At 43.7% G+C, this 25,605-nt stretch overlaps 1 protein-coding gene across 1 annotated transcript; it reads right to left on the reverse strand.

Annotated features, from left to right (window-relative positions):
* Positions 1 to 195: 195 nt before the first annotated feature.
* Positions 196 to 18,759, reverse strand: GCNT2 (glucosaminyl (N-acetyl) transferase 2 (I blood group)). The gene is given in 8 exon segments (XM_066572015.1): positions 196 to 302; positions 17,787 to 17,941; positions 17,943 to 18,163; positions 18,165 to 18,264; positions 18,266 to 18,297; positions 18,299 to 18,401; positions 18,403 to 18,603; positions 18,605 to 18,759. Coding segments are annotated over 8 exon segments (999 nt in total). The 5' UTR covers positions 18,685 to 18,759.
* Between the last annotated feature and the right edge of the window lie 6,846 nt (positions 18,760 to 25,605).

Below are 25,605 nucleotides of genomic sequence, written 5' to 3' on the forward strand. Positions count from 1 at the left end.
CTCACGGAGGCCCCACCCGCCGCCCATTACGGCGCCCGGGGAGGGCCCGCACCGCGGCAGCGTAGTGGCGGTGCTGCCTCGGCTCCGGGAGGATTTGCTTGATTGATTGCCCATCAGTAACGCAGTTTTTCAGCTTTTCCAAGTCAGAAATGAAGCAGCAAACACCCACCTCCCCTTTTCTTCCCAGGCTCGGCATCACCCCGCACTGCCAGGGGGTGGGAGTGGAAGTTGCGGTCGGTCCGTAGCGCCTCTCCTGCGATGCTGCTCCCTCCTCGCACTCTTGCCGTGCCCAAGCGTGGGGTCTGTGAAAAATGGGTATTTTATGTTTGGCTTTCCGCAAATATTAAAATGAGTATTATATGTGTTATGTTAGAAAGATATACTGAATTAATTTTTTTAATAGTGTGTTAAATATAGTTTTAGGTTATAACATAATGTTAAAATAGAAACTGTGCTATGTAAGATACTTTTTAAAGAAAGGACTCGCAGCGAGATAGCAGCCACAGGACACCTAAATCTTTCAGAGAAAGAGAATTTATTGCTCTCTTATCAGAAGAAATGAACTTCTTCCCGCCTTGCTCAGCCATGAAGATGCCGTCAGGATTAAAAGGAAGAAGTTGATGCTGACCAGACAGAAGCCTTTGTTTGAATGGAATTTATGCATCATGTATGAGATGTATGAATATGCAACCACCTATTAAGTGTTGATCCTCTGTTAACGTGGGTCCTTTTTCGGGCTTGTTTTGCCCAAAAAAAGGTACCTCTGTAACTCTTTGTTTCTATTGTCTCATATTGTCCTAATCCAAATTGTCCAAATTATTATTACTCTAATTATATTGCTATTTTTATAACCATTTTCTATCATTAAACTTTTAAAATTTTAAAAACAAGTGATTGGCGTTTTTCACAAGGTCCTTCCCACAGGAGACAGTCCTGCACAACCTGCCACAGCGCAGGTCCTTCCATGGGGTGCAGTGCTTCGGGAACAGGCTGCTCCAGCCTGTGGATCTTCTGCGTGGTCACAAGTCCTGCCAGCACGCTTGCTCCGGCGTGGGTTCCTCTCTCCGTGGGCTGCAGCTTCAGCTTCCTCCGGGGCACGTCCACCTACTCCAGTGTGGGGTCCCCCTGGGGCTGCAGGAGGATCTCTGCTCCGTGGGCTGGAGGGGGTTAGTCCACCTCACTGCGGGCTGCAGCACGGGCTGCAGGGGAACCTCCGCTCCTGCACCTGGAACACCTCCTGTCCTCCTTCTTCACTGACCTTGCTGTCTGCAGGGCTGTTCCTCCCAAAAGGTTCTCCTTCCTCTCTCCAGCTGCTAATGCTGTTGTGCAGTAAGTTCTTTTCACTTCTTAAATACATTATCACAGGGATGCCACCACTGTCGTCCTGAGTTCAGCCTTGGCCAGCAGTGGGTCTGTCCTGGAGCTGGCTGACTCTGCCCAACAGGAGCATTGGTCCTGGTGTCTCCTCTCATAAGCCAATCTTTCCCTGGAAACCCAATCCAGATGTCAAAAGAAGGCATCTGGATTCCTTGGCAGCTCTGCTGAGGATACCACACACATGGCAGAGCAATGGTGGCGTTGTGCTACAGGGCACAATCCCCAGCGCCATGTGGAGCAGCCTGCCCAGCACTGCACTGGATGCATTCCTTTGTCCAGAAGGCAGGCTTGCTAACTGGTGCCCAGTGCCAATTCACTCACTGACACAGGTATTTCCATCTTTCATTCTAGTTTGCACAAAGTAGCGAGCTTGGTCTGCTCACTTGTCATCAATACTTTACGCTATGTATACATTTTAACAAACTGATTGCACTATTTATACATTTTAACAAACTAAGGCAGAAGCATTCAGTGGTAATATAACTTTCCTATAATTACTACTTGACCCCCTGTCTATTTGCTAGTTATATCTCTAACTTATTATGCTAATCAGTCCACAGGTGCAACTCCCTCCATTTTAGTTCAAGCACCTAATCAAATCAGGTAGGAAGGTTTGGCGTTACCTACTTAATGCCATTGCTTTGCCTTCAGTGCCTATTTCTAGGCCTATTTCTAATGCCTGTTTCCAGCCTCTTCAGGTGCCCCTCACAAAAATGACATTCACACACCAGCCAATTGTTAATCATTCTTATGAGTAAGCTTTCATGCCCACATAGCAAACCACCACTGTGCTGGCAGTCACCAGCCCTGAGACAGCAGGATTTGCTAGGCAAAGACCTTTTCTTGGATGACCCTCTGTTACTAAAGGTCTGAATCTTCCCTGGATTCCTAGAGTAGGGAAAGGATGGAGATGGAAAGAAAAGCCATAGCTAGAGGGTGGTACTGTGAATCTGGAGCAATGAAAATTGGTCTTTGTTTAAATCCATTGAGAATGATTTGCAGAGGGTCATAAAAAGTGCCTCTCTGCTGCGGAGTAATGCCAGAAAAACTTTTTTTAAGCATTATGTCAAGCTGTTAATTAGATGTTTGTATCATCACAGGCTGGTTCCTGGTGAAAGCTGAGGGTGTTGATCTATTCCTGCACATCACGATGTAACACCTTATTGTGATTTTGAGACCATCCTTCATTATGTTTGCAGCACTTTCATTCATTGTTTGGTGCTGCTGATGCCACTGCTGACCTCACAGCTCACATAAATCAGAATCTTTGATGCTTTAACTGAATTAGAAACCAGTGACTGACTCAGAAGCCAGTGAGCAGACAGTCCTACTGGCTACTTCTGTTTTATGCCTCTTGTGGTTATGCTATGATTTATTCATGGGTGCCAATGCTTCAGCCTTGCATTTGTGGGTTTCAAAATGATGGGTTTGTGGTAGCTGTGTGCTCATAAATTAAGTGAGACAAGGTTTGAAGAATAAGGCAGAGGAATTGATACAGCCAACAGAGGAATGCAATATGCGAGAGAAAAAACCAAACCAGACTACAAGCTCACTAAATTGTGCTTGGATTTTTCTTTGTTCTGCATCTGTGGGTGCCCCTGGCAGTGTCCCCAGTTCAGGCTGGGTGGGGGCCTGATCTAGTGAATGAAATTCCAGCCCATGGTAGCGATTTTGGAACTAAATGACCTTTAAGGTCCCTTCCAACCTAAACCGTTCTTTAATACTATGATTCTACATACACATTGCTTTCATTACTAAAGTGAAATTGGATACTTTGTTAAACATCTGGGGGGTGGTTTTGGTTTTTTTTGTTGTGGGTTTTTGTTTTGATTTTTTTTTTTTTGCTCTGTCATATAAATAGAAGAAAAAGGAGGTACAGATGCAGGAGCTCAAGCCTCTCTGTGGAGGTGCACCACAGCTGCTGAACTCAATCGCTGCTGTCACTGTTGTGCAGGGGAGTCTAACCTTCCTTAATATCTTTCCTACCAGACACCCCCTTCAGTTTTTCATCTTCCCCTGTCTTTTACTGCTATTTCAAATTAACACCAGTATGGTAAGGTCTCACTGGTTTCAATGCACTTCTTCAGTTTGGCTGCCAGAAATCATTGTTTTGTCTCTTCTACAGTGAATAACTGTATTGCTCTTTCTACAAAAAAAGAGACTGCTGAGGCAGGTGTGGCACTCAAAAATCAGTCACACAGTGAAACCAGATTGACTTACTTATAGAAAAGCATAACCTGGAGTAGCATTCATGAAAACAAAAGAAAACAAAAAAAAACCCAACAAAACTTAAATAATCTTAAATAACCTATGGACAGAAATCTGTGATGTTTTTCTGGATTCTTACTTGAATAGGTAATTTAACCCGGAATGTATCTGTATACCCATGAAATATCTGTATTTCTTCAGGTTCAGAGTGCTACATGCCATTATACCCATCAATTTCAAACTGCCAAGCTCATTGCTTCTGCTGTTGACATTTTGCTATTTACCTCTGGAGTCTTAACAATGAAATGTGATGTTGTTTGTACTCTGGGCTACTTTAAATATTCACACAAAATGGTGAGCACAGCTTTATTTTATTTGGGATTTTTCAGTTTGGGAGATATTCAGCTTGTTAGACCAAGGAAGGGATGGGCTGGTCCCAGACTTCTCTTAAGTTCTTAAGTCTCTAGATCTTCCTAAAACTCTCTATTTGAAATAATTACTCACTCTGCAATATTTCTCTCTTTAGCTTCCTCCGTGACAGCAGGATAGCAAAGCCCTCTTCTCCCCTCTTCCAAATACTAAGCAGAATTTCTTCTCTGGAGGTAAACTCTTGGTGCCTCTCTGCCAGAATCTGCATCATTAGGTGTTGACAGCTCTAAAAGCAGAACAAGCTGACTGAGGCAGATCCTGTCTGTTCAGAACTTTCCCCGCAGGTTACCAGCCACGCTCCAGGACATCTAAATGTCTTGTGTTCGTGCTACAGAACTGCTGCAGTTGGCAATCCAGTTTGTTAAAAGACCCTGAAATTAGCAATGTTTTCATAAAGTTGGTGGTAAACTGCTGTTATTCAAGAGTTATTCTTTGGGCCATCACTGCTTGCTCAGAAGAAAGGCAGGAGAGCAGCACACAGTCTCTCTAGATTCAGGCATCCCAATTTTTACTGCTTTTTGTGCAGCTGACTGGGTCACTCAACAGTGCTGCTAACATGCCATGTGAATACAACCACAACAGCTGAGGAGTAAGCATCCATAGGTTTGCCTCCTTGCTTTGTTTTTTAGGACATGATGACTGATAACCATGACTTTTGTCTTCTGTTTGCCACACTAAAATATTCTCAAGCCCCGTTTGTTTTTTTTTTTCTTTTTTTTTCTTTTTTTTCTTTTTTTTTTTTTTTTATTCCTTCTCTGCATCATATCGGTTCGGTTGAGATTTTGTGCATTTTACCAAGGGTTTGAAGGGACAATCTGCTAAGACGTTGGATGGCCTCCCTCTAGTGGCTGTTTCTGTGGAATTAAAATGGAGCTGTGATGTTCCAAGCCCTAGGCTGTGTTTGGGTCAACCACTGTATGCCACTAAACTGAATACACTTGGGAAGAAATCTTAAGAAATCTTATGCCACATCAAGATACAAAACAGAAACACTAGGTCATTGCCAAAGCTTGGTTACTCTTTTTCAGTCCTGAAAATACTTATCTTCCCCACTTTCCATCTCTCCCTGTGTCCTTACACAGGACAGTCTAAGGACACTGATGTGTCTTAGTGTCTGCATGTAAATAATTCTTTTTAATTTTTTTTTTTCCAGTTCAGTTAGTCAGCCAAGTAAGACAAATATGCAAGCCCCTGTTTTTCAGACGTGGACTCCTGTGCCTAAATCCCTATCTGATTTTTCTAACCAGGCACACTGATCTAGTAAAAGATCTTGTTTGCTCCTACAAACCTTGTCCCAACAGATATTTAAAGAACAGGTATGATCTGGGAAATGCAGCACCTCTAGTCTGTTTCCAGTAGTTTTCTGTTATTCTCTGTAGTAAATATCAGTATATTTGACAGAACCATATCTATGTATAGCCAGAAGTTGTATTTCTGTGTTTAAGATCTTGTTGATTGAGATTCATTACACTTGTCTTTTAGACACAAAAAGTTCCAGGAATACATGGCTATGTTTGTATTTTTGTAGGAAATGACAGCAATGACAGGGTAGCAAGACAAAAGCTGGAGCTAGAAAATATCCCATTAAAAATGACAAAAATGGAAAGCTCCTGCAGCTGCAAGAGGAGCTTTGTCCTGGTGTCTCATTTTGGATCTCTCATACTTTGGTGTCCAAGTATTAAGTGATTTGCAGGCAGTGTGAAACAACGCAATCCAAGGTGCATTTACAGAATATCTCTAAAAATGCTGTCTCATGAGTTTATGCTCTGACACAGCAGAAATTAAGATTGCTACTGCTATTCTCTTGACTGTTTTTAGTGACATTGTAGGCTAGGGTGTTGTCACCTGAAAATACCAGTTGAATTTCCTCTGTCAGTGAAGAGAAACCAATACTTTTACCCACACTAGATTTTCCACAAGCTAATTCTGGGTGCTATTTGTGCATTTTCACTGATTTCAATATAGTTGTATTGATGCTGTCATTGAAGCTGACTGAAGTTCTCAATTTATTTTTCTCATCAATACACATAACTATGTTATGGATTAAGGATTTTTGAAATTAAATATTTGTTGCTAGCACAGGAAGAAAAAATGGAGAGAAACATACACATTGCCATGACAACTTCCATGGCTCTCTTCCATACCAATCCACTTCACCACTTCCACCTCCCCATCGTGTGCTGGCCATGGATCCTGGGACTTCTGAAACTAGGTAACAGAAAATCAAATAATTAGTCCTTTTAAGAGCTTTGTGTTCAGGTTTATGTGCACTCTCTGAGATCTTTCTCCACAGAACTGGGGTAAAATGCTTTGGAATACACATCAACAGATGCCTGGCTGCTAACATGGCTGTCAAGTTTCTTCACTGAGAGCAGCTTTCATTACAAAGACAAGATGTCAACACAAAAGACGTAAAAGTTTCATTTGCAAAATAAAATCCCTCTTCTACAGCAGCCTCAGTATAATACTGCACATGATCATTCATGTAACCTTCCCAACCAGCACTGCCCTCCAAGTGCTATTTGAACACTGGGCCACTAACACATAGTAAGTACCTTCACATGAATTTAGTGGTAAGCACTGGATTTTTGCTTTGGTTTTTGTTGTTGGTTGGTTGGTTGGTTGGTTTGTTTAAGGAAAGAGACTAACAGAACAAATTCAAGCATGATATAATTGGAAGGAATTATTGAAACTCAGTTATAGCCTATGATGATATACAATAATAGATACAGATTTAGGCAGATCACAGGACCTATCCAGGATATAAAGAGGTTTAGAGTTTATCCTATGCTTGTCACTAATTATCACCTTCTATTTGTCTCTAAAAACACTCTCTACTAGCCCAGGTTTTTCAAAGTCCCATCCAACCTGGTCTTGAACACTCCCAGAGATGGGGCTTTCACAACTCCTCTGGACAACCTGTCCAGTGCCTCACCACCCTCACAGTAAAGAATTTCTTCCATATATTCAATCTAAAACCATGCTCTTATGGTGTAAAGCCATTCCCCCATGTCCTATTCCAATATGCCCCTATAACAGGTGCCTCTCCAGCTCTCTTATAGGCTCTCTTTAGGTACTGGAAAGATGCTCTAAGGTCAGCTGAGAGCCTTCTTTCCTCCAGGCTGAACAACCCCAGCTCTCTCAGCCTGTCTTCATAGGAGAGGTGCTCCAGACTTTGATCATCTCTATAGTCCTCTGGCCTTGCTCCAGCAGGCCCATGTCCTCCTCATGCTGGGGGACCCAGAGGTGGATGCAGCACTGCAGGTGGGTTCTCATCAGAGCAGGGCAGAGGGGCAGAGTCACCTCTCCCAGCCTGCTGGCCACGCTGCTTTGGATGCAGCCCAGGATACATTTGTCTTTTTGGGCTGCAGGCACACACTGCTGGGTCTTGCTGAGCAACCAACACCCCCAAGTCCTTCTCTTCAGGGCTGCTCTCAATCCATTTTCCCCCAGCCTGTATTTGTCCTTGCAACCCACATGCAAGACCTTGCACTTGGCCTTGTTGAACTCCATGAGGTTTGCACAGTCCCGTCTCTCCAGCCTGTCCAGGGCCCTCTGGATGCCATCCCTTCCCTCCAGCATGCTGACTGCACCACACAGCTCGGTGTCACCAGCAGATTTGCTGGGGGTGCATGCAATCCCACTGTCCCTGTCACTGACAGAGATGTTAAACAGTGCCAGTCCCAATACCAACCACTCACACCAAGTGCCATGCCACAAAAACTGACTCATGACTTTTAAAGCAAATGCAAAAAGGGCTGTATGATCCAACTGCAGAACTGCCATAGCACTTTGCCATAAACAGCAGTGTGTGTCAGCTATAACCAGAACTTAACAGATTTATTTCTCCCCTTTGGTATATTGCATTTACCAAATAAAACAACATGCCAAAAAGTGTGGTTTTGTCCCAGGGAAAATTCAGAAAAATATTACTTTTTCACAGAAAGCATTAAGGTAAAGATAACACTTTATGAAAAAGAAAAATGGACAGTGATGGCAGGGAATAAATGCTTTAAATAGCCTGGGATGTGCATTACCATTCCAATTAAAAATCTGTTCATAACAGATGGCAATAAATGTAGTGTGGGAGAAATTTTGGAAAATGCTGATACAATGGCAAAGCAGAAAGATATCTGACAAAACAGGAATGACCCCAGGACATCCACAAAAATACTGGAAGGCACTGCCTTCCAGGAATACAAACTACTGACTTCACATTATTCACTGTCTCCCAAATTGAGGAAATCAGGCATCTTTGTAAGTTAATTAAAAAGTAGGGTAAAGTGTAGCTCAATATGGGGAAAAAAAAATAATTTATACATATTTTTCTTTAAATAGTTGCTTGAGTGACTGATTTCAGATTCAGAATTTTCCTGGGGTGTTGTTCTTAAAAAAAACCAGTTTGTCTGAGAAGTTAAAATAAATGAAAGTTAAAATAAATTTTGTCATGAGCTGCTCACTCTACTTCTGTTCACCTCTGTTCTCTCATTCCCTCATGGTTGGCAGAGTTTTGTCCTTGAAAACCAGGAATAGGAAAGAGCCACCTCTTGGGCAGCAATACTGAGCACTGCTCTGGAAACAGGTTTGCTGCCACCAGGCCTTAAGAGCAGCCACCAGCAGCACTGTACTGCTCAGGTGTGGAGAGAGCCACAAGGAGAGACGTGTCAGCCCCTCTGCTGCCTTTAATTTCATTCCTTTTCTTAGTGGTGGAGGTTGGGAGGAAGGAAAAGCATTGCTTCAGAGCCTGGACCTCTCTCACAGGACAAAGACAACACAACTCCAAAGGTAACATCCCCTCTAAGCCCTTCCCTTCCGTTTTTTTGCCATTACAATTCCAGTGTGAGCTGTTCTGCATGTGTTGACTCCAAGAGGCAACCTTGCATCTTCCCTTCCCTTTCCTCCTTGCATCAGCACCACAGATTATGAAGACAAACACAGGCAGCTTACACATGAGCCACTGCACCCCCATGTCAGTAACATGCACACTTAAACCAACATGAGGCTGGAAATCTTGCAGCATAAAAGGCTGCTTGATTGGCCTTGACTTTCCAAATGCCATGCTTGTGATTCCAGGGTCAAACCTATCTACCAACAGGCTAATCTCCACCAGCCCCCTGAAACAGCCTGTGCTTCCCCTTCAGCATTTCTCTCTAGGCAAAGGGACAATTTCTTTACACTCCTATGCCACCAACTGATCCAAGCTTTTCTCCTGTACTTCACAAGCTGATGCACAGCAGTTTGCTCTTTAGAAATCTGCCTGAACTGTTGCCATCCTTGGGAATATTATTCTGCAAGACAGGACTGAAATCAACAGTAACTTTTGCTGGGCACTGGAGCCATATATTTATGTTTGGGAAACATGCAGGGCTTGAGGTGGGTCACATATAAGTAGGCTGCAGTCTCAGGTTTGTTGTTGCTGGGATGGCTCCTGAGGTATTAAATGGTCTTTTTTCCCGGCCCCGCGCTCGAAGATGTTGGGATTCCTCGGCTCTGGTCCTCAAGGTTGTTTATTTTCTCTTATCTGATACATTCTTTTTCGGACCCGCTGAGATCTGTCCATCAGGTCGGTCCATGGCACACTGACCACCCTCAGGGCAGTGTTATCTTTTTATACTAAAAACTATGTGTACTTTATTTACAATAATTTTCCAATACCTATTACCTATGTTAGACAGTCTGTCTCTACCCTAAACCAATCCAGAAATGTCACCATCCCAGCAGAAGATGGAGGACAAGAAGAGAAAGAAGAAAGACAGGACATGCCCAGATTCCCCCATTTTGCCTCTTAAACCCCCATTCTAAATCCCTGTTCTAAATCCCCAAAATTCTACTTTTTCACCTTGTGACAAATTAGCTGTCATTCTATTCAAACCCTTGTGGCTTGTAAATCTTCACACAAATTTGGTAACTTTTTTCCATGGGCTAAGATCAAAGGCATAGGTGTTTTTGACTCCATGCCAAGGTCTCTGAGCCCCCTGCCAGGGTCTCAAATCTTCCAGGGCAGCCAGAGGAATCTCCTGGGTTCCCACACTGCAGGACACTTACAATTGGCAGGCCTGTGCCCCAGTGCTGCCAGCCCCTCAGGCAGGCTGCCTGCCTTGCCAGCGGCGTGCCATGTGCCCACTCCGTGGGCCTTCAGAGAGCCCCCAGTGCCACCACTCACCCCCAGTGTGCCTCAGCAGCACAGCAGTGACCAGCAGCACCCAGGCGGCCACCACCAGCCCCTTCACCCACCTCCACCACAGTGCCCACACTCCCAGCCTTGGCACATCCCCGGACTGGCCAGCAGCTCCTGCATGATCCCATTCCTGAAACCAATGCCACGAGCCACCTCCCACAACAGGGAAAGGCAGTCTCCCCACCATCCACAACCCAGCCTCAATCCAGTGTTTAGGAAGATGGAGAGAAGCTGATGAGCAGTTGTGGGTAGGATGGAAAGGGCCACCTCTTAACCCTGTACAGCAACAGGAATTTGTCTGACCAGGTGCATAAGATGGCATGCAAGAATGATTTGCTCTGGAATTCTGGTTTGTCTGTTTTCTTGTTTGCCCGGCAAGACAAGTTATCTCACCTGACCAGGGAAGGGAGGTAGCTGGTAAAGATGTGGGGGCATTCCTCAGAAGAAAAGATTTTCTTTCAAGATGAGTTTGCGACGATGGAGGAAAAAGAAAACCAACACCCCTCCTTAAATATGTACAAAGGCTCAATTTCACATTTTGCCACCAGAAATTTTTATTTCAGTGGGGTATGCAAAAGCAAAAGTGTGTGGGTGGCAGGGTGAAGGTTTAACTAAAATAAACTCAAGTATGTTGAGCTTCAAAGCAGACCTCAGAAGCTGGAAAGAAAGAATTGAAACACAGAAAAAAGCAAGAAGCTTATTTAAAACAAAGTGTTCTGATTTAAGGAAATGCATGTCATCTTCTTGAGCTGTTAGGCTTCTGACAGTCATAAGAGTGCTAAACTGCACCTCCTGTGTTTAAACATCTGATGGATAATAAGGAAAAGTCTCACTTCTAGTAGCTTCCTCTGATATGTTTTGGAGGAAGCTTTTCTGTGCTGTTTTTGACCCTTAAACTAAATCTAGTGTATATGGGAGTGTTGCAGTCCTGGTTTTGAGGAGCTGAATTCTAGAGGGTGGTTCAGGAAACACTTGCTTCTCCCAGTGGGAGTGAGCTGGACTTGTGGGGACATGTTGCGTGCCAAGGACAGGCAAGAGGAGAGCTGCTCTGCAGGAGCTGCCAGTGCCCACCCCAGCACCCATTTAGGCATGGTTCTGCCAATTTCTACCCTGGCTGTGTGCTGGCATCAGGGTTTGTATTTCAATGTGTGCAACACTGCTTTAGATGTGGTCAGATGAATTTGCTCATAGGTGAAAGGAGGGGATAGGCTCAGGTGGTCTGGTTGAATCTTCCCCCTAAAAAAATCCAGGGCTGTTGGCAACTCAGCACCTGGGAATGTGAAGAAAAGTCTCTGTTACTGCTGGACTGGAGTTTAATTAGTTATGTGCATGAGTTATCACAGACATTACCTGATGTTGTTGTTTAGAGAGAAAAACAAATCTTCCTTAAATTACTCTCATCTAATTCTGCTCTTCAAGGAGCTGTGTTCTTTGAAGCCTCTTACAACAATGTCTGATAGTTGAAAAGGTAAAGGAGAACCAAGTGAGGGAGCACAAGCCCATTTAGTGGCTGTGCTTTTACAACGAGTCTTACTGAAGACATATCCATCCTTATCCCATCATCACTAAGTGCTGTTTCAGTGAGAGGCAAACAATTGGTTGTGAAAAAAAAAAAGGATTATTCCTTTGCAGTACTTAAATTCCAATGACTGTGAATTGTATATAGACCAAAGCCTGCTTTACATTATATCTTCTCAGGTGAACTATAATATTTGCAGGGGGGCTAGAGGACAAGAGTAATTTTTCACAATTTCTGCAATTAAGGTGTTTTTGTGATTGCAGCAATAGTGTTGCAACACTTTCCCTTGAGCAGGTTTTTCAAAAGAGGAAGGTTTTGATGGTGAGATTACAACAACTTCATGGGCATGAGACTCAAAAACAGTCACAGGAAAATCCCTATTTTTTAATACTTTATTCCTATGAGAAGTTCTTGCTCAATCAGGAAGTCTCATTAAAATAATGGGGAACAGGAACAAAAGAACGAGGATTAGTTATATGAGTAATGATGAAGACATAGGTACAAAATACCTTTTTTCTACAGCATGGCTTATTCAACCAGCATCACTGTCTGGAATCATATTTAAAAAACTGTGTGTCTCTGTCTGTCTGACTTTTGAAGGGTGGGGACTAAGCTAAAGAAAATGAACAATTACCCCAGGCAGAACAGAGCCACATTAGTGTATATTAGAATGACGTGTGCGTTGCAGGGAAGGTTGTTCTCCAAGAGCCCATCTACAAATGACAGTGGGATGGAGAGGCACCAAAACGATTTTGAATTATTAAGTTGCTGTGGTGAAAAGTTCAGTGCAAGCTAAAGCATCTGAAAAAACCCACAGGTCTGTCTGTTCAAGCAACTGGCCACGTAAAAACTTAAAAATAAGGAAATGTCTAATGTGGTAGATTAATACACTAGTAGTGCTACTCAGAAACTTCTGGTATTTCTCTTTCATCTCACACTCACATCCAAGGGGTGTGAATGAGGTGTTCTTTGACAGCTAACAGCTCTATTTGGGACGTAAGACTGCTGCATCAGAAAAACTACAGTGAAGGACAACTCCCATCTCCCTTGTGATTCTACTGCCGCCACTGGAGACATACCTGTAGCCATTTTTCTTATTTTCCTGTATACCATTCAGCTCCCAACTGAGGATTGACATCAGATGATGCAGATATACTTTCAAAGTCTAGGAGTGGTTTAACTCTCCACCCACAAACAGAACTATCCACCATTTTAATTCCTTTGCAACAGACAAAATTTATGGCTATATTAGCAACCATCTTCCTGCCTGGAGAGAGCTGCTGTGAGTCTGATTCTTCAAGTTTAGACAGACATAATAAGCAACTGTGTCAAAGCCACTTGGAATTGTGGCTAGCACACAGCTGTGTGGATCCTAGGAAAAGTAAGCACAAGCCAGAAGGCAACATCTTCTTCCATTGATTCCCAATTTTGGTGTCAGATTAGCAGCAACAAAAAATACACTGAAAGATTGCAGGTTTAGGCTGCTCATGTTCTCAGATGTCTCTATCTGATGGAAAGCAGCCCTGTGTTAATGTGATCTACCCCTTCAAATCATGAGTGGTCTGGGCTTGTGGGCTTGCACAGGACTCTGTGGGCTACCTGCTCTAGTAATCAACTACCTCATATTCACACTGATGCAAAAGTTTGTCAGGTTTGTAGCAGGCAGTGATGGCATGCTGTGAGAAACAACTGTTCACTTTGAAAATTTAAAAAGGTTTATTAAACCTTAACAAAAATACAACAAAGGAATACATAAAGAAAAAGCTGCAATGCTCAGAACTGCCCTCATGAATACCATATGCCCAGTTCATCTTCAAGATGGATGCTCAGTCTTTTATACCCCTGGGGGTTGTATCAGCCAGCCCTGGCCCCTCCCAAAATCTGCCAGTCAGCTCTTCTTTGCCATTTATCAGTGGAAACTGCTTTCTTGTAACTTCATTGGAGGGTCCGGTGTTGCCATGCCACACCCCCTAAGCACCAAGCTTTTCCATTCCCAACTGCCCCGGGTAAGGGACACGTGCAGCCTTCTCTCTACCTGCCCTAGACAGCCCCTGCTGTCTGATGGCAACAACACAGGGGGGAAAAGGGAACTATGGGGAGAGCAGAGGCCATCTAAATGACAATAACATAACTATACATCAATAAAGCTTTTCTTAATATTCACACAATACTTATCCCTTAATTGCCAATCACCTCATTAGCCATCTATAGCACTGCTATGCACCCATGTCGCTTTTGAGCTGGCACAAGAGCAGCTGTGACACGGTGCTCCTTTCCCACCCCCTTTCCCTGGGACAGATGCCCCACATTTTGGGGAAGAGAGAGGAACCACACATTAGTGTCTTTTCTTGCATGGAAGCTGGGAAGGGCCGCTCCAGCATGTCAGGATGGGCCTGCAGCCCTGTTCCGCAAGCAGGACAGAGCTGGGCACTGGCACAGGGAAGGGAGTGAATGGTGATTGCTGTGCCAGCTAGTAGTTACAGGCAAACTTTCTCTTGCAGCTCTCAGCCTGAGGGGATTGCTAAGCATTTAGCAACTCTTATATTTCCATTGGCAATACTCCCCGAACTGCTACCTTAGCCAAGTGCCTCTGAGGAGATGTGAGTAGTGGGATGAGGTTATTGATGCTGGGCTTAGGGTGAGATGGGAAAATCAATGCCTGGGTGTGAATGTTCTCATCCAGGGTTTTTTGGGGTTTTTTTGTGGTAATCAGGAACAAAGATCATGGATGAGTGCCAGACCCTGATGTCTCTTACACTTGTCATCAGGGAAGGAAAGCAAGAGGAAAGAAGAACATTGGAAAACTGATCCCCACAGCAGCAGCAGCTGTTGAAGACATCCTATTAAAGCAAGTAGGAGACAGCTCCTCCGATGTTTCCCAGGCTGCAGTAACAGTTCTGATGTCTTTCTAACAGTGCACAGAGGACAGAAGCCAACTTGCCAAGGAGCTGTCAAGAGGGACTCCAGAAAGGGTAAAAAAGAGCTTCTGGTGCTCAGGCATCTTGTGCATGCTCACTCTTAGCAAAGAGAGCAGAGATGACAGTGGAACCACATTCTGTCATTCCAAAGGAGAGCCAGTTCTGGAAAGCAGTTCAGTCCAGTGCATCAGACTGAGAGTCAGTGTAGCGGTGCTGGCTTTGCCCGTGGTCTGCTTTAATACACTGGGAATATCATTTCACCCTTTTTGGCCGGTTCTGTGAATGGAAAATAAAAGCACTGATCTCCCTGGCAAAAGCATGCTGGTGTCTCTGAATGAGAAGTGCTTCTATTACTTCTTGTGACCTTTATTTTCCCACTTGAGCAAGGCATAAATTCCTGGTGACCAGCAGAGATGGATGTCAATGGACACCCCTGCATACCCTGAGGGATTGTTTGCAGGAGACTGCTTGTGTCCCAGATCGTCCATATGCTGTGACTACATGGCATGAAAGTGAGGGCAGGAATTTGGCCTGGAAGAAGTAGGGGGGCTCAGTAGCACGGCCTGGGGATGCACACCTCTCCCATGGCCATCAGAACCCACTTTCTGCTTTTTTTTCTTTTTTCTTTTTTTTTTTTTTTTTAGAGGGAGGAAAGGTGTCCCAGTGGTAACACTGTGGCCACTGACCTGCACTGTGGTAGTACATGCTTTTCCAGAGTCCTGGGGAAAGTCATCAAGGGCCATTTCAGACCTACATACCTTGGAAATACTTTCTCTTAATTCCCCCATGCTTCTCTTTCTTATCTGAAAGGTGACTTTCAAGAATTTTCTGTCATGCAGGAGTCATGTGCAAGATAAGCAGCCTGAGATAAATACCAAAGATAAGTTAAGGCTGTTATTTGAAAACCAGTTGAATAGGATTGAAAGTCTTTAGCCTTTAAGGGGGTAAGAAAAAGTCTTGGTCTTCATTACATGACTCTAGGCAACAAGCATGCTATTTTAAGATTTGTGGGCAAGTCTTGTTTTATCTTTTATCTGAACTGAGATTATTATGGCTGATACTGATACTGCAAATAACTGTTTGGCTTAGCTCTTTCATGGTATGCTATCCATCCAAACTGGTCCTTAAATGACTCCTCTGCTTGCCTGGAGGCCTGCAACTTTTTGTTCTAACAGCTGGACCACATCCCGAAATCATTATCTCCCTGTGATGTACCTGGAAACTTAAAGGAAGTGGCTTGGTCAAACTTGGACAGGAGTTTTTTGTTAGAGCCTAGAACTGAGTCCCAGGCTAACATCCCACACACTGAGAGGCATGACTTCTCACCCCAGAGTTGCCCAGCACTCTTGGATCTGACTTGGATACATTCAGGTGAGTGTCTGACTGAGTGTTTTCCTTGTAAGTTTGGGTTCAAAATCCTGTGCAACCACAGCCTCTGAGCACGTCTGTCAGAGCCACTTTTGGACAGGCAATCTAATGTGATGGCAAGGAAAAAAAGGAAGAGGAAAATAAACATATGTGCTGTGGAGATCGTACATCTTTCAGACACAAAAAGAACAATCACAAAAAAATTGTATGCCCATACTGGAAAACATGCAGGGATTATCATGGAAATAACAATGAAATATGCAGGCTATGTGAGCTACATAGTGCAGTACAACAAATGTCAACCACTTAAAGCTTTCTGACTGTGGAGAACATATCTGGTCCCAGGTTTATGGCTTCTGAGGCAATGGACTGTAGTAAGATCACAGCAACCAGCTTCCTGGAAAAGTGATCTAGCTACAAATAATACATGCTCGTAATTATTCTATAAATGTCTCAATCAGTAGCTACTTGTGCTTCTTGTGCAGGCCAGTTGTAAAATACAGTTAACAGAAGAGCATGCACTATGCTCATGAAGTTATGTGATAATTTGAAAGTTAATGTGCTCTGTCTTTGTAACTGCTCCCTATGTTTATTTCCCACAAGTTACAGCAGGGAAGAGGTGAAGAGAAAGAAAAAGACAGGAGAAAAAATTTACCTGTGCTTCCATTCCTCATATCCCTGCTTTGGGCTGCTGGGAAGCTCTAGGCAGTTGGGAGCAGTGGAGTCCTGCCAAGGTGCTTCTAAAACCAGCATGCACGAGGATGAAATCCTGCTCATCTTCCAACCCTTTCCCAGTCATGCAAACAAGGTGAAAGCAGCAGTAAACACACACAGTAAAGATGAAAATACTGGTTCTTATTCTGCTTCTCTGCATAAATTCTTGACCTTGTACAATTAAGTTTAGGCAGTAGTTATGAGTTACATGGGTTTTTTGCAATTGCTATGGGACAGCTGATGTGTGTGGTCCCTTAGGAAAGCATGTGAAGAATAGAAGTCGACTCTAGCCTGAATTCAGATTTTCTGGGAGGAACTGACTTCAATTTATTGAAAAATAGAATTTTCCACACTAAAACGAATGTCTTGTACAAAATTTCTTCACTACAATGCTTGCATAGATTGCATATTTTAATCTTTTTTGCTTCTCTTTTCATCATCTCAGATTTTACAGATGAATCAGCTAATATGTCCAAGGATTTCTGTTTGGACTTAGATCCCCAGGTATCTTTCTGCTCAGACATGGAACAGTAGTGCACATTCTGGACAGCACAGTCACCTTTCCCTCAATGCTCAAAAAGGGCCAGTAAGACTATTTGATAGATCAGCCTTATGTAACAATTCAATTTTTCATCTAGATTTTTGATTTCATCAAAATCAACTTTAGATAATGCTTCTGCATCTGCATGTGCACCTATGAAATAGAATCATAAAATGGTTTGGGTTGAAAAAAGATCTTAAAGATTTTGTAGTTCCAAACCCCTTTCCATGGGCAGGGACACTTTCTACTAGACCAGGTTCCTCAAAGCCCCATCCAGCCTGGCCTTTAACATTGCCAGGGATGAGCCATTCACCACTTCTCTGGGCAGCCTGTTCTTTTGCCTCATCACCACCCACAGCAAAAATTTCTTCCTTACATGTAATCCAAACCCACCCTTTTTAAATTTAAGGCCATTCCCCATATCCTATCACTGCATACTCTTGTAAGAAGTCCCTCTCCAGCTTTGCCTATGTGTGAAACAAGCACAAATGTGTGTATCTACAGAAAAAAACAAGTGGAAGAAATCATGCTCACCTGGGATTCTGCAGGCCATCACCCAGGAGTGCCCCTCAGGGCTGTTGGTGTCCTCAGACCGTGCCAGCAGATGTGGAACACGCTGGTCCTGCAGCATGAACCCCACAAAGAGCCAGGTGATGGCCATGGACACAGAGCCAAAATAGGTGGTCAGATGGACATCTGCACAAAAATGTCCACAGCATGAAAGAAAAGCAAGAGTAAAATTGCTCCCTGTGCACATATTTGGTGCAGGTGGTGACGTGGGGAGGTGGCAGCACCCTGGGTGTGATGTCCTTGCCCCCAAGGCCCTTCAGCAGCTGGACGATCTCCCTGTTGTGCTTTAAGGAGAGGTCCTGACCACAGGTGTTGATTAGGTAGCACCAGGGCACGGCCAAGGGCAAGCAGGTCTCTCATGCAGTGGAGGTCAGCCCACGGGTGGGAGGTGCTGCCCTAGTCCACCCTCTTTGCCCAGGAAATGAGGGAGGCGCCGAGAAATCAGCACTGCCTGCTGGAAGGGAAATGGCTCCTCGAATGACATCCGCATGAACACAGTAGTCATTCTGGAGCATGAACAGCTCCCTGAAGAAAAGCTCGAAGGTCTCAAACTCTTTTTGCAATGTCATGAGGTAGGAAAGGTGCAGGCGGCCTCTTCGCTGCAAGGGCGCAGGTGATGCGGTGGCTCTGTGTGACATACTCTGTGCAGTTGGGTTCTCTGAGTGGCATTTTCCTTCAGAAGGACACCTTGTCGTCAATAAATGCTTTACAGGCTTCTGCTAAAATCAAGCTCGCTGAGAAGTTCAGCCTCCAAAGAGGTTTTTGTGCTCGCAAATTAACAGTAGAAAACAAATGGAAATGAAACACTGTGACTCAGAAGAGCAAAAAGGCAATATGTGTGTTGCACAGAGGAGCAATTCATTGCTCCTCAGAAAAAGCCTCTCTTGAAATACAACATTAGACACCACCAACAGCTTGTTTTGATGGCTGTGCTCACTTCCTGCTGGAGGACTCATGTATCCATCTGATGCAGAGTGTGCAGCTGCTGCCCTTACTTTCAATATTAATAGTTGCACAGTCATCACTGATGTAGAAACAGTGTAAGTGAAGAACAATTTGCAGATGCTGCTCCACAGCACCCTGAAGATTAAACAGACTTATTGCATAATTACTGTCTTGCAAATAAGCAGCTGGCACTTATTTCAGAGTGTCCCCAAATTCAATGTACGGGTATGTTCTCAACTGCTTCCTCCCCACTCTCCCTGCATGTATCATATAGCAGTTGAAATTTCTGTGCATGTACCCTATGACAGAAAAATCTCATCTTTTTCTCATGCCATTCTTTTTTTTTACTTGTAGGATTTTTTTAACCACCCCAATATGTCAGTCATCACTGCTTCTGAGTTGTGAGACTTGTAACATGAAATAAATACTACTTCAATGTGTCTCAATGGCAATTACACTACTAGATCAAGCATATATGTAAGCTATTGTGGCCTTTCTGCTCTTTGATATTCTGGATAAATACAATTTCTAGAAGACAATAATCAGAAACCCAGTTCAATACATACCATTTTCCAGCCAAAGAACACAGGATGAAGAAGAACCACTCATGCATCTTCCACCTCTTCATTTCTTTCTTCACTATTCTTCATTTCTCATGTAAGGCCACCAACACTCACATATAAGAAGCAAGAGAATTTTTTTTGCCCTGGTGTAGAGTTATGTCACAGCTTATTTCAGCAATATTTTCATTTGCAAATTTGAAATCTGACAGACAGTTTCTACTAAGAGTCACAGATGACTTGTGATGAGCTCCAGGTTTACATTTGTGGGAGTGTTTGAGGGTCCCCAGGATGAGGGAAGAGATGAGAATCTTGACTCCATGTTTCAGAAGGCTGATTTATTATTTTATGATATATATTATATTAAAAGAAAATTCTATACTAAAACTATGCTAAAGAAAGAGAAAGGAGACATCAGAAGGCTGATGAAAGAAAGGAATGAATAATAAAATCTCGTGACAGACACTGAGAGTCCAACACAGCTGGCTGTCATTGGCCATTAATTAAAAACAATTCACATGCAACCAATCAAAGATGCACCTGTTGGTAAACCATCTCCAGACCACATTCCACAGCCATCAGATACTTATTGTTTACGTTTCATTTCTGAGGCCTCTCAGCTTCTCAGGAGAAAAATCCTAGCGAAAGGATTTTCATAAAATATGTCAGTGACATACATCCATCACAAGGAACTGGGTTAGCACAACCTGCTATTTAAACAATTTAAATTAACCCTAGGCTTTCTGATGAGACATTTTTATTTCTAAGAACTGTGTATGCATCTGGTATAACATGCTTATGCAATGAGAGCTTGACATAGCTCTGACTAAAGTGAAATCCTTGGTAAGTCTCTTTGTTCCAGCTGTGAGTCTGTTCATGTGAATCTCCTGCCATGACACAGCATGTTTGGGGCACGCAAACTTTTCTCAACATCACATTCTTTTGCTCCAATGTGAAGCAATGCTGAGGCAAAACCAGTTGATCTGAGATTTTGCCAGTGAATGTTCTGAGTGGGCAGTGCATTTTGCTACAGAGGGAGAAATGCTGCTGCAGGCCAACAGTACAGCTTGTTAAAGGTGCACAGATCCTGACCTGAGACCACTACCCAAGTGGAGCAATGAAATGCACAGCAAACACTACCGTGAGGGGAAAACGTGTCCCAGCTCAGTCACTGGTGAGTGCTGTCCTAGGGAGCACAGACCTGCCCAGAGTGCTTTCAACTCCTTCCTAATTTGATTGTTACACTGAATTATATCCAGGAACAAAGACCACTTCCCCGTCTGACACCTCAGAAAGGCAAATTGCCATGACAGCTGGTGACTATGAGACCAGCAGCCTCCTGCTGTCCTCTGTGCATTCCACAGGCTGTGGAGTTCATAGCCTTCCCACCTCCTCACTGGGTCAGCGGCCTGCAACACCATTTCCCCCCTTCTGCCACAGTCTTAACACAAGATCTCCTTCCAGCTGGAGTTAGGAGGGTGTGGAAGGAGAAAAGCAGGGGGAAAGATGCCAGTATTCCTGCAGGAGTCAGGGTTTCACTAAGAGGGGTCTCAGCTGGGGGCAGAGAGCACAGGTAGCTTTCCTGAAATACAAAGGCTGAGATCTTTCAAGACATTTGGATGTCTTGGAAACTGTCAGATCTTTTAAAACTGCAGTAATCTTTTAAAACAGTGTATTCTGCTACACAGGTAGGAAAGCTTTATACATATGAAAGGAGATTCTTAGTTGTCGAAGCCTGCATTACTAGCATGGTCCATATGAAACAAGTAAAGCTACATGCAGAAAATGAGATGAGTCTGCTCTTCGCAGGAGTGCGATGCAAGATTTAATTTTTCCTTGGTGTGTTCTGTTGTTGGTTTGTTGTTTTTGTTTTTTTTTTCTTGCACAGACATTGCTGCAACACCTTTGCAGAAATCCAGAATCACTGTGATCCTTTGGTACCAATAGCCTTGGGGGAAAGAAGGCTGCATGCTTGGCGGTACTTCTTAACCCCAGTGCCTCGATTCTCTGGCACAGTTAATATTTAGATACCTGAAAACATACATGTAAATTATAGCTGTGGGAAATCAAGCTGTCAAAACCTTTGGGGTTTTGAGGGACTTTTTGGGTTTCTTTTTTAGTTCTGCCTTGTGCTGCTCTGTGTGAAATAGACCTGTGCTTGAATTATAGGCAAAAAATCACCAAACCAAACTAACACTCCCCACCTCAGGAAAAAAAAGCCAACACACAAACCAAAAAACCAAACAAAAAAAATTCCAAACCAGACCCTGTCAAACAAACAAAAAAATGTCTAAGTCACATGAGCCACCTCAATGGAAAAAGTAGTTTTCAGGTATTGGTGTTATTGATTTACAGACTCATCCAAAGTTCAGATGCAAGAGCAGCCAAATCTAGATATACATCTGAACCGTATTATGGCACCAATTACCACCAAGGTATGAGGAAACATCATGGGGTCCTGGCTTCTTCTGTTGTACATTGTGTTGGACCTCTGCATATCTTGGGTACAAGAACAGAGTTATGGGACAAAAAAATAATAGATTATCGAATTTACCATGCAATTAAACAAATTGTAAAAGGGTTGTGTAAAAGGGTTCTGTGCTGGCAGAACTCAAACTGCTGCTGACTGAGATTTGCACTGACACTCCTTTCTATTGTTCCCTGGACCTGAATTGAAGCAATTTTCTTTTAGCATGAGAGGAGTTTTTGGTGTGGCTCCTGTAGTGGAAAAATACTCCCCAGTAGGATTGGGGATTGAAATGTCTTCCATGGGGATGAATGGGAATAGACCTTTCCAGACAATGAGGATATTATCTTAGGAATAGAGTTAGTACTCAGTAAACTGCTCCTGGCCTTAACGAATATAGGTAATTGGTTTCAGCTAATTTGTTAGCTAATTAAAAAGCAAGATGCACAGGTTTTGCACATTGGTTTTGAGTTCCTGTTTGGCCTCAGTCAGTAGCAACGAATGTGATGCATTCCATGTTTATTTGGAGTCACTTGGCATTTTTTATTCTGTTGTGAAGACAAAACCATCTGTAGGATGATGTTCCTTTTCCTGGCCCTCTCATGCAAAGCTGTCAGTTTGAGCTGGCACCACTGTTAAATTCACAGTGAGCCTGTAGGGAGCAAACAATTTTTCCTCAGTGTGGTTTTTCTGGGAAGTGCACGTAGCCACAGATTGCTGTTTTGTGCCCAAGCAAAGGATCTCTTCATCCCTCACACCTTCTGAACTGAATGAGATTAAACTACTTTGGTCTTGTGTTGGTTTGGGATGTCCTACAGTGTGCATGGTCTCTCTAAAACTCTTGCCTTGGAGCAGCCCTGCCTGGCAGGGGTCTCCTCTAACACGAGCCTTACTCACATGCCCTATCTGAGCCAGAAGGCTGGAAGCTGTCAGCACAGGGGAAGTGAAAGCAGACTGAGCAGAAGAGCAGTCAAAATTTATTCCTATCACTCCTCTGCCTTCAATTTTTCCTTGTTCGTAGCAGTCCCTGCCCTTCCTGCACTTCCCAGGCAGCCATAATCTGACTGTTGAAAGAGAAGAAAACTCAAACCTACCTGAAGCAGGAGTTCCCAGGCGGGTGCACTGACACCGGACAGTCACAACACAGCAGCACAGGCAGCGAACAAGAGGAGAGATGGAACGACACATTGAGGCAAGTGCTAGCTCAGCTCACATGGTCCAGCAAAGCCATTGAGTAATCTAATTGCACACAGTCAGTGAGCACATCTGTCTGCACAAACAGCAGGGGCCAGACAATGCATCCATCTCATCTGCCTTTGTCTTGCTGCCGTCTCCAGCTCCAGACACAGAGCCTCCCACCCTGCAGGAGCTTTGCTGCTTGTCTAAATTTGCAGCAGACTTTCAGTACAAAGGTTTTGGGAGTAGGTAAGCTTCTAGCCTCTTAGCAGAGCACATTTTGCAAATCAGAATTACTTGTGCTCCAAAGCACAGCACTCGACAGCTCCCTCCTCCAATTAATTTCCAACAGGGATATGTACTCACCTCTGTGCAAACTACTCCTCATCACCTGCTCAGGAACAACAGCACGGCATCCTCTTCCCTGCTCATTTATCCTCCTGCACAGGGAAAGCAAGACATAATTAAACACCTCCTAATAGAGGACAGGCAGGCTGTGGTGGTGAAGCTGGTTTTAGCTGGTTTTCTTCTGTAAATATGACTAGATTTTATAGCTGACACTGGTGTAGTCAAGGCACAGATAGGGATCTCTTTTTCTCCCTGCAGATTAAAATCCACATTATTGTACAGTAAAGTACAAATGTACATGTGCAGCTACCATTTGCCCTGGAGGAGTGTCCAAAGGCAGCTTACAATGGGTTTTGCAAACATTTGGGCACTTGCTAAGTTTATGAGTGTGAACCCGAGGTGCTCCCCTCGATGGTGTTAGACCCTCAGAGACGTGTCAGGGCAGGGCACTGTCCCTGCAGCCTGGTGTCTGCATGGCCAGGGGGCTGCTCCCAGCTGCAGGTGTGTTAGCAGCCAGAGGAGCAACCATTTGCAGGTTGGGAGTCACCTGCTCTGCCAAGCCAGACTGACAGCCCTGTACCACAGCCCTGGTTGCTGGTACAGGTAACTGGCTGTGTCAGAGAGAACAGATACATGGATCAGATCACTGCTATTATTTTTAATGCCTCCACTAAACATGTAGCATTATCATGCTCTTTATTCTGACAATATAACTTGTTGCCAGGTACAACATGAGCAGAGAACTCGTAGGGATCTAGAAAATGCCTACTGTCAAGAATGACTGAAAAGATATATATGTTTATTATGGCATTAGGAAAAAAAAAAAGGGGGGGGGGGCAGGAAGTCTTCAAATATGTAAAAAAGGTAAACCAGAAGCAAATTCTGGTTCAAACAGGAAGGGAGTAGCTGATTCTCTATGTTCTCTGTGCATAGGACAAGAACTCATCATCTTAGCATCAGAAGAGGTGAAGATCAGACATAATGGAAGCTTTGTAGTGATAAACAGTTAAATGTGGATTAGACTGTCTGGAGAGCCTGGAATTTTCCTGATGATGGTTTTCATTGGCAGGTTAGGCGTAGCTTTTTCAGCAGTTTTGCAGGTCATACTGGTTCAGACCTGGTAATTTTCTAGGTCTTTTCCAGCTTTCTTTCTTCTGATGGTCTGTATTACAGTACTGTAACTTAGCTGTAGCTGGGCTGGGGATCCTGTTATACTTGGCAAAGGTAACAAGAGAAGTTTATCATCATTTAGAAATAGGCTCATGATGTCTGCTAATTGCTTTTAACACTGCAGTTTGGTTAAAATCGGGAGACTCCTGCACCATTCATAAAGAAAAAACGTTTCTGATATTTGTGATTCATCCTAAGGATAAAGAAAAATCATTTAATAAATGCTAAGTCTAACAGTTTACCTATTGACAGGTATTTCACATCTCTTCTCATCTCAACACAAATTAGCTTGATCACTGTTCCATTTTTTTTCCCTCGCTGAATTATTAGGATTCTTTTTCAGAGGGCTGTAGTAGGTGTCTGCTGTCCTTAATGCCTTCCTACCTAGGAGAGATTTTTCAGTAGGTTTAGGCAGAACCAAGCCAAGACTTGCCTTGGAAAAACATTTTTCTCCTCACCATCAGCATCTGTGGGGTGCCACCTGGCTTTTGGGGCTCTGGAACCTCCCAAAGGGCTTTAGGATTGAAAGCAACCCCATCACACTGCACTGCAAGTCTGCTGAGGAGATGATGTTAGACATCCTTGGCTGTTGGAGCCTGCCAGGTTCTTTGTGGCTAATGAGAACCCACTGGCAGAAGTACAAACCCTGGCTGTTGGGGAAGGAAGCTGACCAGTGCTGCACAGCTGCAGTTTTCTTCCCACCAGTGGAAAAGTCACCATTTGTAGCCCAAAGTCTTTTCTTAAGATTTAGCCTAAGATTTTCAACTTCTGTTATCTTGTTTTCCCTTTGGAGATTTTACTGTGTGACAGGGTCTCCTCACTGCATAACCAGGAGTCTGGGCAAAGCAGCCTGTGCTGCTGAGCCCTCCACCTCACACTGCCTGAGCCCCAAAAGTTACCACAGCTCTAATGTGAACACAGGGGATCCTTTTCCCCCTGTCTTTGCTGTCCACAGACATATGGAAGCCTGTATCACCCTTTTTAGAAGGAGCCCTGCTTTAGGCTCTATCAAGTTTTCACATCATCTCCACATCTTTTTCCTGGTTATCTTCTGGAGCTGTCAATGAGCACACACCCAAAACTGCTCAGCAAAAGCCTCGAACTTCTCTCCTGAGAG

Source organism: Molothrus aeneus, chromosome 1, assembly GCF_037042795.1.
Source record: "Molothrus aeneus isolate 106 chromosome 1, BPBGC_Maene_1.0, whole genome shotgun sequence".
In the NCBI taxonomy this organism is placed as follows: domain Eukaryota; kingdom Metazoa; phylum Chordata; class Aves; order Passeriformes; family Icteridae; genus Molothrus; species Molothrus aeneus.